The sequence below is a fragment of the Cicer arietinum genome, chromosome 7 (assembly GCF_000331145.2).
Source record: "Cicer arietinum cultivar CDC Frontier isolate Library 1 chromosome 7, Cicar.CDCFrontier_v2.0, whole genome shotgun sequence".
NCBI classification, from domain to species: domain Eukaryota; kingdom Viridiplantae; phylum Streptophyta; class Magnoliopsida; order Fabales; family Fabaceae; genus Cicer; species Cicer arietinum.
The window spans coordinates 5865171-5878832 of NC_021166.2; the positions used below are offsets into that span (position 1 = coordinate 5865171).

The following is a 13662-nucleotide window of genomic DNA, read 5'->3' on the forward strand; positions in this document are numbered from 1 at the left end:
TTTATCAATAATCGGTTTAAATTTGTACTCTAAACTTTTTAACTACAACAATAGTATTTACTCTTAGTCTGCATTATTTTTTTTTGGTCCAGTTAAAGGATATATTTGGCCACTTCAGTTAATTGTAATTTTAATTATTCTATTTTTATTAATTTATAAAATTAATTAATTTATTTTAAAAATTTACAGTTTTTTTTATTTATTTAAATTTTTGACTAAAAAAATAACAATTTTATGTCTTTTAAATGATGTAGTATATGAGTTTATTATATAAAATCATTTAAACGCATTGATTATTCATATGTTATTAATTAAATTACAATATTAAATAATTTCTGAAATTAAGAGTAAAGTCTTTACATGTTGTATTGTGATTTCATAAATATACTAATAATTCTACATAATTGTATTATATTTAATATTATTTAAAACAACTTACGTCACTGTTTTTTAATTAAAAATTTATAATGAATAACTAAAATTGTTAGATTTTAAATTAAATTACTTAATTTTGTGAATCCGTTTTTTAATTAAAAAAATTAAAATAAATAACTATAATTTTTAGATTTTAAAATAAATAAATTAATTTTATGAATTAATAAAAATAAAATAATAAAAATTATAATTAAGTCATTCAATTACGGCCCCGCCCCTGATCTTGAAATTGGAATGTTAGCTTAGTTTCCAAACAAACTATTTAGTTTCCAAACAAACTATTTGTTACTTGTTGTACTTAAAACAAAAATTCAAGCTCTTGCTTTAATTTATGTTTACTATTACAGTATTACTACGTACTACGGCATTGAACCAAAAAAAAAACTACTACATTTAACAACTCCACACGTAAATCTAAAATTGCCAAAGGAGCTAAAAACATTTTCTCTAGTTTGTTCGTTCCTTCCTCGTATCATGCTCTATAATTTTTCCAAACAACAAACATTCGATGATTTCAAAGAATAAAGCTTGAGTTAGTATAGTATACGGCGAAGTAACAGTGACAATCAAGGACACGTGACGTACATAACTAGAGCGTCTAGAACACTACTACATCTACAACTCAGAATGAAAACAAAGATTGCTTTTGGTATCGTCCATAATTCCATATGCGTACAGCAATAAAAATGATAACGATTTCATTTTTGGTTAACCAAATTATTATAAAAAGTCAAAAATAAAAATGATTTCGTCGGGTCAAGCGAAAAGAAATAAAAGTTAAGAAAGGGTCTTGAAAATAGGTAACCTAAGAATGTCTTGTCGATAATATTTACATTTTAATTTCGTCAATTTTTTGTTGTTGCATTTTCCAAGTTTGTTTCAGTGCTAGCAATTGTACATTTTTTTTGGAATATTAATATCGAATTAAAAAGAATTGAAAAGCACAAAATGCGTCAAGATTCAAGAATAACCAAAGATACATCAAAATTTTGTTAGTGTTTCTCTGTAAAAAAAGAATATTGTTAAGAGTTTCAATGGCCATAATATACCAGCCAACAAAACACAACAACCAAAATTAAAATACAATTGATTACCCAAATAACCCAAAACTTAGGTGTAAATAGAAAATGAAATGCATTTAAACCCAAACAAACTATAAGTTTCACCGTCAATTATTAAAATCAAAATTCAACCATTTAATCTCAATTTTAATCCACGGGCAAAAAAGAATTTTGATGTACTTTATCTAAAGAGAAACATTCACCACAACTTCGTTAAATGCACCTTTTATATAATCCAACAACACGCAATAATTATACATATTTTTCTGTTATCCCTTTTGAGATTATTTTATATTTCAGTTATATAACAGTTTAAGGGATAAGTTTTATACTATGCATAAACTTATTTTATCGTTAGAATTAATAAGTTTTATCACTAGAATAACGAAAATATGATAGAACTTTGTGATTCAGCTGTAGAAAATAAATCTATACATATTACAACACTATGTATAACAGTTTTTTTATAAGTATTCAAGTTAAAGTTGAACTAACTAAAATGATTTTAAAAAAAAAAATATGTGTACCTAATAAAAAAAATGTGTTATTAATATACGACATTCGTCTCTATTATAAGAAAATTGTGATGTGTGTTTTAGTCATTATAGGATCAGGACTCAGGAGAGACATTTTAAGGTACAATAATTGCTTTAATTTTTTTATACCTTTATTTAATGTGAAATATATGTTTATAAGAATCTTACATAATATATTTAAAACATTTTAATACTATAAAATAATTGGAATAATATTAATTTTTGCAGTAAAATTTAATAACCATATACATTATTAGTGTAAATCATTTTACACTTATAACAACAAATACAAATTATTAATTATATAATTATTTTAGAATAAAAATTACAATATTACGGTGAGATAACAAATTAACAATTCTTAATATCTATTGATATAAAATTTATTTATATTTTTTATTAAGTAAAATTTTTTATTTTTATGTTTTTTTTATAATTTTTGTAGTCATTAACTACATTATTAAACTAACGTCCAATAGACAAACAAAACACCTATAAATTAATTACTCTTATTATTTAATAATGTAAAATTAATTTACATTGACCATAATTTTTTTTTCTCATTAAATAAATTTATTTGAATTTGTTTTTGTAATTTTTTATGTAATATAGCAGACGGAGTAATATTCTATTCTCTATTTTTCATTTGCACCAAGTATCAAGTATGAGTGATTAACTACATTCTAACACCCAACAGACAACAACACACGTATGTACCCCCATGTTGTACACTGACCCGCCAGACATGACTCCCACGAGTCCACAACCACTTTCATCATTTCATGGAATACATTCATCTATAATTACGGTCATTTAAAAGATATTTTTATGAATATTAAAAAATTAGTTAATTACTATTAATTTTTAAATATTTATATAAAATAAAAGTCAAATTTATTATTTCCATAAAGTACAGTTTTGACAATACAAATGTTTTATTGTAAAAGATCAAAAGATTAATTAGAGTTTATTAAATTAAGCGTAAAATTAGGTAGTTTAGTTAATACTGGGGACAATTAAGAGAGAATAGGTGTGATGTGACAGAGAAGAAAAGAAAGAGAGATAGGCGGTGGAAATGAAATCCGTATTAATAGATTATTAAATGAACTACCCTCTCTCGAGTAGATGGTGTTATATATATAAATGTCCATATCATTACTTCATCTCAATGTTAAACTCCTAAATCAAACTAATAAACATTTTTCTTTTATAAAAAAAAAAAACTAGGTAGCGAGGGTGCACATTACATATTGGCATCATTGATCGATCGAGTTTGACATGGCGGCCGCCGGAAATGGGTTGTTCTGGTCGGTGCATGAGGGGAGCATATCTTGCTACGACAGCTGTGTTGAACAGAGACCTTACCACCGTAAATGTCGTTGTGCACTTCACGATAAAAAAAAGTCACCTCCTCAAAAACAAAATTTCAATCACAACCTGCACAAGTGTAACACAACTGTTTCATATCCTATCAACAACAAATCACAAGGGAGATTGGTCTTCACACCTTCCACTTCTTTTCCTCATCAATTGGTTAAACCTTGAAGATCAGGATAAGGCAAATCACAAGTTTTTTTTTTTTTTAATAAATTAATTTTAGCTAGGTTTGAGACGAATTAAGGTGTATTTGATAATATATACACGTATTATATAGAAAACTCTGTTTTAGTAGTTTGGTCCTTCACTATTTAACTTGTTTTATTTACTTTTATTACATGATTAAGTTGATCCAAAGCAATTGTAAATTAATACAATTATGAGTTCCAAAACAAAGCAATTGTACAATTCTGAGTTCCTCATTTGCGGTCATATGAGGTGCGTGTGAGATTGTCTTCTGCAATTATAATAATTCAGTTGATTTGTTAGCTGATACTCTTTGTATGATTCAAACAACCAATTTTTTATTTATATTTCTTTCTATATACAGTATCATTGACATATCACATTTATTAAATTATTTTTTATGTTCGTGCAAAAAAATATATGAGCGTACACCCATAAAATTGGAACTTACATTTTGTATGGACGTATACTATTAATTAATTTGGTTCATATAGTTGAATTAGATAAAAGGGAGACTCAACCAATAATTTACAATGAATAAAAATGGTCTAATAAGTTTAGAAGTCTAAGATGACCTTTAAATATAAAGTTCTTTTTTAATAAAATCGATTTATTTTTAATTTGAAATAATTGCATAAAAATTATAGATTTAATAAAAATAAATAAAATCGTTATTGGTTAGACGTGTATATCACAAATAAATTAGGCATCGTTTGTGACTTTTAAGACATATAAAAAATTAATTTGTAATTGTCTGTCAATTTTTTTTAATATATACTACTTTTAAATTGTAAAAAATATAAAAATATTAAGATAATATTCTGAATTTGAATCATTAACAAAAAGATGGCAAACCTTACAATTAACCAATTGACCTTACATATAGCTATATGTAAATTTATAGAATAAAATTAATAATATAAAAAACTATTTAATTTGGGTGTCTTTTTTGGTTGTTAAGTTAAGCTATATTTGAGGCTTAACATCCTTACTTTAATAGCTTGGTCATCGGGTCAACCCTAAATGTAACCTTGGTTTGGATAAATAGTGAATAAAATAAATAATTAATGTATATTTTATTTTATGGTATCATGGACAAAATTGTGGTGAGGTTATGTGATTTTATAAAAATTACAAAATATAATTTCTACATAATCACGGTGAACTGTAATTATTTGAATGTGATGACCGTCTTTTATAGACCTCATGGTCCTAGTCTCCAAGTTACTAGTAACTCCCTTCTATCTATTTAGCATGTGTTTGTTTTAGTAGCAACATAAATGCAAATGTGCATTTCTTCTAAAGCTACAAGTTGTAGCTTGTCCATTGTCACGTTGAAATAAATTCAACGGGTTACCAAACATATGCTTAGTGGGAAATGTCGTTACTCCTATTGTGCACATACATGTTGAAATGCATTTCTTTCTTTTCACGTGGGAGTTATCTTACTCCGAAATTCCCCCCTATATTCTATGTGCAATATTCGTATGCACATTTATTGACCAACTTAAAGGTCACATGCTTATAGTAGTCATTGTTATTTTTACTTCTATATGTATATATTGGCTCGTGTACCTATTTGTATAACTTTCTTAATACAAAATTATTTTTTGAATAAAAAAAAAATCAATAAATTAACAAAAACTCTTCATTTAGAATAATAATTCAAGAAATTATCTTGAAAAGTCTCAGTTTTCATTAGTCTGATTTTGTATCAATATATAAAAATCATGAATTGAACACATCTTATAATAAGATATGGGCCAAATTCATTGGGCCATGAGCTGCACATCAAACTTAATAAAACTGTGAGGTGTATTAGGTCAGGGAAAACAATAAGAGAAATACTGAAAAGGGAATAATGTTTTAAAATAGAGACTCTAAGAAAAGTCACTTTTACAATTTAGGATAAAGTCTTCATTTAACATTTGACCTTTTTCCAAACTCTATCAATCAACTCTTTAAAAACAACATAGAAAAAATGAGAGATGGTTGGGGCATAATACACCATCTAGATAGCATAGATGGTATGGTTTTCTTGGGCTTTTAAAAGCAACTTAGAGAGAAGTTCAATAAAAATTATAAAAAGATAGGGAAACAAAGGATCTCCTTGTAGTAAACCATGTTCCAAATTTAAATAAGGAATAGGGAATTCCATTAAGCAAAATCAAGAAGGAAACAAATCTTACACACATAAGGATAAAAGAAATTCGTTTCAAAGGGAAATCCATAGTTATCAAAACATGTTCAAGGAAATTCCACTATATTTTGTGATAGGCTTTCGACACATCCAATGTATCCCTTTTTACCCTTTAGCAAGCTCATAGAATGAAAAGTTTCAAAAACAAGAATAGACTTGTTAGGTGTATAAGCTTATTAGGTAAAACAAAAAAGCACTTTGAAGTGGTCATGTAATAAAAGGAAGAATACATTTAAGTCTGTTAAAAGTAGTCTTAACAACAAGTTTATAAATGAAATCACAGGGAGAAATAGGACGAAAATGATAAATATAAGTGTGTTTCTTCACTTTATGGATGAGACAAATGAAAATCTTATTGTACTCTTTAATGTCTTTCTTACCATTCAAAATAACCAATGTCTAATTGATAGTAAGATGATTATCTACAGTATCCCAATTCTTGTGTGGACAAACGTTATTTACAAACCTAGATTTGTTTGAATAACATTTTACACTTTACATAACATTTTAAAACTGTTATTGCTATGTGTTTCTAGGCTAGTTCGCACAACTACCACAATATCATGAACTTTGGTTACTTATGCTCGTTTGTTTTATTGATACATAAAAATAATATAATTTTTGTTTTATTAATAATATTTTTATTTTTAATATAAAATTATGTAAATTATGAATAATTATTTATTTATTTAATATGATTATACTTTTAGTAAAAGTAGTCGAAAGAGAAAGAGTAGTGGATAGAAATGATGACAAGCGACTTTAAGAGTGGTGATCGAAGACAGGTGGTGGTTGGATGTAGTGATTTGCAATGACCGAAGAAGATGAGGGGTCTTTTTTTTCAATACCCTCTTTTTTAAAAAAAAAACACTAAAATACCCCATTTGAAAAAAAAATATCAAAATGCCCATTTTTTTAAAAATCAAGTGGGAAGTCGCCATTTGGAACTCGGGCTTCCTTAAGGAAGTCGCCATTCCAAATGGCGACTTATAAGTAAAGAAAAAAAAAAAAAAGAGGGCATTTTAGTATATTTTTTTCAAATGGGGGTATTTTAGTGTTTTTTTTTTCAAAAAGAGAGTATTGAAAAAAAAAAACCCAAGATGGGAGTAGTGGTCAAGTCGGAATGTTGGCCAATGGGAGTTAGATTGGTCGAAAGTGATGATTGATGGTTGGCCTGGTCCAAGATACAGTGAGTTATAAGACCAATTTAAATATGAGCTTTACTAGAGCATGTAATAATATTTTAGTAAAATTACTTAAAAAATTAAGAAAAATTATTTGTTAGACATTTTAGAATAAAAAAAAACAATATTTATTAAATTAATATAATAATTTTGTATACTATTTCTTTTTCATTTGATAATTAAGACGATTAATTTAACATTTACCGATACAATATTAGTTTTAGATAATATTTTATTATTTTTATATTTTAAAATATTAGAATGAGACATTTTTATCAAGTATACAAATTTTTTGGAGACATTTTTATTAAATAATTTATTTATTTCTTGAGACATAAAACAATTACTTTGTTGGTATTGTCCTTGGACCGGTCCTTATTGAAGATGGTTAGAGTGGACCGGTCCTTATTGAAGGTGGATAGAGTGGTGATGAGTGCTAGTGATTAAGGTGATTATCGACGATTAATGGTGGCTTGAAGGGTGTTTGGTAGAGGTAGAAGTTATGACCAATATTGCCGGTTGGAGCGATCGAATGTGGTGGTTATAGTGATTCTAACAATGGTCTAAGAGATGGTCGACGTGGTGATCGATAGTCAATTGTAGTTGCGGTGGTCAACAAATGTTAGATTGTGGTTGATGGTTGGCGATGATCGGCGCAACGGTTGATAGTTGACAACATTAAAATAAAATGGTGCTCGACAGAAGTCGAAGGAGTGACCAAATAAAATTGACATATTAAAGTTAAACCAAAAACATTATAAAAGATATTTTTTTTAGTTTTATACTTTAGAACAAAATTATTTTAAAATAAATAAAAAACCAACTTAATCTCATTTTATTGAAACCAATTTTATTTTTAAAATTAACTTTGAAAACAAATACTCAGAACCCCTAAACAACTGAATGTTTTTTTAAGTGTCAACATTTTCACTAGGTACCTCTCAAAAAACATCATCTTGATTGTGAAATTGAAGTAACATCAAGGACAAAATCTTTGCTGCTTAGAAGATGCCGTCTCACACCTTTGTACATTAAGCTGATTAATAATTATTTTTGGAGAATTCTATATAACTAGAATGAAATAACAAGGGTCACATAGTGAAGTAGGTGGGTGTAAGAACACAAACAGAGAAGCCAAAACACTAGCTTGTTTCTACTTAGAAAAATCACCTTAGTCATTTCCTAGTGATGTATGTCATGTTAACATTCCACTTTAGCCAGAAGCCTCAAGACTAAACTTTTCTCGAAATTAACGGGGAAATAATAAATAAAAAATTAGTTTTTCTCCTCTTGATCTCTTCATCTCATTATACTATATATGCTTGAAAATAAAATGGAATCATAACCAATTAACAAACACACTCAAAATGGACACTGGAGCATCTCAAAGGATGCCTAGGTGTGTGTTTGAAGGAAGCATATCATCACGTGACAAGGAGGTTGAGCGGAGGCCATACCACAAAAAATGTGGTTGTGCATTGCACAACATCAAAAGTATTTGCAACAAAGCATGTCCTCAACAAAGATATGTTTCGTTCAAGAAAAAAAATTCATGGACTCATTGTTCTGTTTATACATCAGCTTCTAAATTAAATTCCCCTCTTTCTAAAACTAAAGAGGTTCTGTCGTGTAAACCATAAAATTAAAATGTTTTTTTAATGTGGTTAGCACTTAGCAGAAATGAGCGAATGCACAAGTTGTTTCAAGCTAGCTACATTTCTCATATTCTTATTTGTGTTCGTTTAGATGTAAACGATTGTAATGTAATTTATAATGGGCAAATACGAGTTGTCATGATCGGAGTTTTGCCATTTTGGTCATTACGAGTATTGCACCGCAAATTATGGTGTCTTGATGTAAATTAATCACAACAATGTACCAAGTTTAGTCAAATTATTTGTGCTACTATAGAATGTACAATATTAGTTGAGAGATAAAAGAATGTTAGATACAAAGAAATAAATAATTTAGTGTTCAAAGTGATTGGAAAACATGTTTTTAAACCTTCTGAATTCAAAAGACAGGATTATCAAATATAATTTTTAATAAACATGTTTTGTCTAGGGTTGTTTATGGATACTACCATATCTACATAGTCAATCCACTTCTATATAAAAGTTATTTATAATAACTGTTTCTTTTAATCAATCCATATACTTGAATTTGATTTGAACAAAATTGTTTATATTTATAACTAGTTTTACGATCAATTTATTTTAAAATAATTTATTTGAAAAAATTTCCAAATTTTTCAAAAAAAATATTGTTGAGAAAAATTCTAATTTATTTTTCGGAAAATTTTGCAGAAAAAAAAAAATTTTAAAAAAATTGTCCACGATATACGTATGTACACACACATCAAAATTAACAACTAGTTTAGGAAATGGAAACTATATCCTAAATATATGGATCGGTTAAAATCATATTTTTAAACATTTGGTTTTTAAAATTTTATTATGTATATGAACGTGGTTTGGTTTGAAAAACTAGTTATTTTGTGCAACCCCAGTTTTATCACCGTCATTGCGCATATAACAATGTTTCGTCCCGATTATTTTATGTGATTTTTCTTCACTACCTGAAAACGGAGAACAAATATAACAAAGGCTACCAATAATGTTACGGTATCGCTATTCGACACAATATATATTCAATTCATTTTTTGTTTTTAAATATAAGATGATAAGACATTATTACAAGTTATGATAGATATAATAGAGTTTAGTGATGTGATAAAATATTCGAGTATTCAGTTTCTATTATTAGCAAAACATCAACAATATTAAAAATAGGAATAATTACTACTATTGACTTTTGAAAAAAAATAACATTCCAAGAAAGAAAGAAAAACACGCTAACAAAATAATTTCATATAAAAAAACATGAGAAATTTGGTTTTTTTTTATAAGGTGAACTCATCTACCGGTGATTTTTGTTTACAAGATGTTAAATAAACTATTAAAAGTATATTTTTAATATCCATTTTTTATTTTTGGAAGTGAAATACCGATAAATATTCAAGATTTTGAGGGGCGATGAACATCTACCTTCTTACAATATTCAGACTCATTCTTAAGAGAAAAAGAAAAGTGAGAGAACAGAGGCCCAATGTTATATTGGGGTGATGCCAATAGCAATGCATGTGGGGCCCACACATCCCTTTGCAAAATATAATAACATAATTTACTCCTCCTTTCGGCCCACACTCCCAAATGCTGCTAACGTGCCGGGTACAACGTTTGTGGTCCATGAAATCTGGGAGTGACACGTCTTGGACTTGGTGCTAATGTCGCTATCGGGCTGGGTAGTGGGAAGCCCAAGTTCGTGAACGCCAACTTCGAGTGTGGTCAGTTCAGTTGTGGTCCTTACTGCCATTCTCCACACTTTCTGCTTCGCGTAATTAAATCCTCTACTTTTGGAGTCGAACGACTTTGGCAACCATTATATTTTAAAAGAAAAAAATTATAATTAAAATAAATTAATAAAAATTATTTTGTTGTAAATAAAATTTGATTAAGAGAGATAAAAATAAAATTATTAACTAATGCAAAAGTAGGGATATTTTTTCTAAATAATTCTTGTATAGTTACAAGAATTTAAACATTTCATTCAAAGACATACACATAAAAGAAATATAATAAGTAAGTAATGTACAGTTTTTAGTAAAAAAAAAATATACTTTGAAATAATTAAAAGAAATATATACTTTTTTGTGTAAGATTAGTTCTCGTGTCCACAAAAGTGGCTTCTCACACATCCCTTTGGATTTGTGTCTTTCCAGGTCCCATCCTTGCTCACATTGTCACCTAGTCAATTTTTCCCCATTAAAAACTGTACTATTATTACTCAACAAACACACAGATCTCTGTATTTTTTCGATTGATAGGATAATAATCAACTGGATAACGAACGAACTCATCAACCAACTCGTCACGTCCAATGTAACTATCATAAAAAATGGAATAAAACGGAATAAGTATAGATTTTACCCTTTTTTTAATATATTTTTTCACAAATGTCATAACTTTTAATAAATCATACAGAAATATTTTATTTTTTAAATTCAGTTGTTCATCGCAATCTGAATATACGATAATTTAAATAATAATAATAATAAAAAATTATATTAATAAAATAAAATAAAAATATATTAAATTAAAAAAAAAATCAATTTTGAGTATATGTTTCATCGTTTAGACAATGTTTTATCAGAAACTCAACATAATCTGCACTTTTTTGAGATTCTATATGTAGTGTCTGGATGCGACCTTCTAGTACGACTAATCATATTTTAAACTAATTTAGTTTTAATTATATTTTTTGACAATTTTTTTTGTTCATATTTGAACAGAGAAGTAGATTATTTATACAAATTTTTAAGTAAATATAATATTATTTAATATATTTTTAAGATATATTAAAATTAACGTTGTATAATAAACTGTCATAAGACACAAAATATGTAAGTTTAATTTATTAATTCCATTTTAACTTAAATAAAAAAATAAAATACATTTATTTGATGATATATAAACTCATATAATTAATAAATTTTAATGAATTGTGAAGTATTTGAGAAAGTCTACAATTATTAATTAATTGAAACAATTTTAATGAGACTTTATCTTAATTAATCTCTACATTACCATGATATTTTTCTTTCCTAAAATCTAAATGATTTGGACAAGTAAAAATGTAAACATAAAAATAGGTCAAGATAATTAAAAATTGACAATAATAAAGTTAGCAAACTATATATCCATTTAGAATAAAATACAGAAAAAGAATATTTAAAAAATTGTAGTGTGTGTTCAAAATATTTAAATTTAGATTGAATATAAATGAGAAGATAATATATAGTACTCCATCGATTTAAAAATGAGCATTGTTTAATATTTTTGCATATATATTAAGAAATATATTAATTAAAAAAGAGAATAATTGTTTTATTAAATTTAAAAACAATTATCATAAAATTATAAATATTAGTGATTTTTTACAATCATAAATATAAAGATAAATTATTATTTTAAAAGTAATGTATACACTATACAGTTACAATTGAAAGATATAATTAAAAAAATATATTTATTTTTGTTATATTGACAATTATTTTAAAATGGAAGAATAGTATTTTGAAAAGATAAATGTTAATAAATATCTTTGAAAAATGTATTAAAAATTAGATATAAAAATTTTAACTATAGATATGTTGAAAATTATGTTTTTAATTCATTAAAAATCTAATTTTTATTATTTTAAAAGAAAAAAATTATATTTTAAATTACTTAACAATTATATTTTGCACATTTATTAATAGGACCTTTTTAAATTTGGAAAGAGAAAAAGGAGAATTCCCGTTGTAATTATCCGCCCCCATATGTTCCTACGAGGCTCTTGCCTTTCCACATTTCATACCATTTTCTACCTATCTATGAAGCACCAATATCCAATCAATCACCCATTTTTATACCTAAAAGATTGCCTATATCTACCTATTTTTGTTTTTATGCGCAAACAAAAAATATACCCTCACATCGTTTACCGTTTTCTCCCTCCACAAACCTCCAAATAGAAGATAACATGTGTCAAAATAATAATAGTACATCCATATAAAAGATATATATAAATAATTTTTTAATCTGAATTTTAAATAGAAAATAACGATATTATTTAATTAAATATTTTATTTAATATTTAAATATAATATTTTATAATTGTGTAAGTTAATTATAATAAATTTTATAAAATAATATATATATATATATTATATAAATTAAATTATTTTATATTTTTTGAAATAAAATATATTCAAAGTTTTACGATTTATATTTTATTTGGTGATAATATTTCTAAATTAAAATATATTTTATTTAATGTGAATATGAATGTAAAATAATATACTTTTTTTTATTTACTAATAAACATAAGAATTGCATAAATTAAATATGATCAATTATATTTTAAATATACATAATTAAATATAAAATAAACCATCAATTTAATATCTAAACTATCACTCTATCATTTGGTCCATAAATTATAAAAGTTTAATATATAATCTTTAATCCATTAAATTGATTTCTCAGTTGTATTAAAAATATGAGTGAAAATTATAATTCATAATTTATATACTAAATTGGTAAATGAAAAGTTATTTAAGAATTATTTATTATAGTTAGAAAACTAAATAGGAGAGACTAAATTGAGGAATAATTTTATCTTATAACTTATTGTGTGAGAGTAGTCTTTGTTGTTAATTAATTTATGTTTAACAATAAGTTAATTTAATTTAGAAATGAGAAATAGGGGTATCCAATGGACACAATGAATGAATTAAACAAAAAAGGTGTTTGTCACGTAGCTCCAACCAACATCATTCATTCGTTGATGTCTTTGTCTCTACTACAGAAAAAAATCCAATAAAACATTGATAATCACAATCTCTCCACGTTATCACAAATCCCACCGTTGGATCTGTCCCATTTCTCGATCTATACGTCAACCCGTCGAAAGTGGTTTTGGAAACCAATTGTTCGTTCTTACAACAGCACTCTGTTTCCTTGTAGTGTAGTTAGAATGTAGAGAGAGAGAGAGAGAGAGTATCGAGAATTAAGAATGGCTTATGAGGAGAATATTGAAGAGGAAATAGGTTACCAGCGTTTCACGGAAGAAGAAGAAGA

At 26.3% G+C, this 13662-nt stretch overlaps 1 protein-coding gene across 2 annotated transcripts in view; it reads left to right on the plus strand.

Annotated features, from left to right (window-relative positions):
* Nucleotides 1–13341: 13341 nt before the first annotated feature.
* LOC101493571 (homeobox protein knotted-1-like 4) overlaps nucleotides 13342–13662 on the plus strand; it is a 4973-nt gene continuing 4652 nt past the window's right edge. The window contains exon 1 of one of the 2 annotated variants that reach the window (XM_027337012.2): nucleotides 13342–13662. This exon is cut by the window's right edge and continues 268 nt beyond it. In XM_027337012.2, coding sequence (XP_027192813.1) covers nucleotides 13598–13662 — 65 coding nt within the window. In that variant the 5' untranslated portion in view covers nucleotides 13342–13597. The other variant, XM_027337013.2, reaches the window with a different exon arrangement.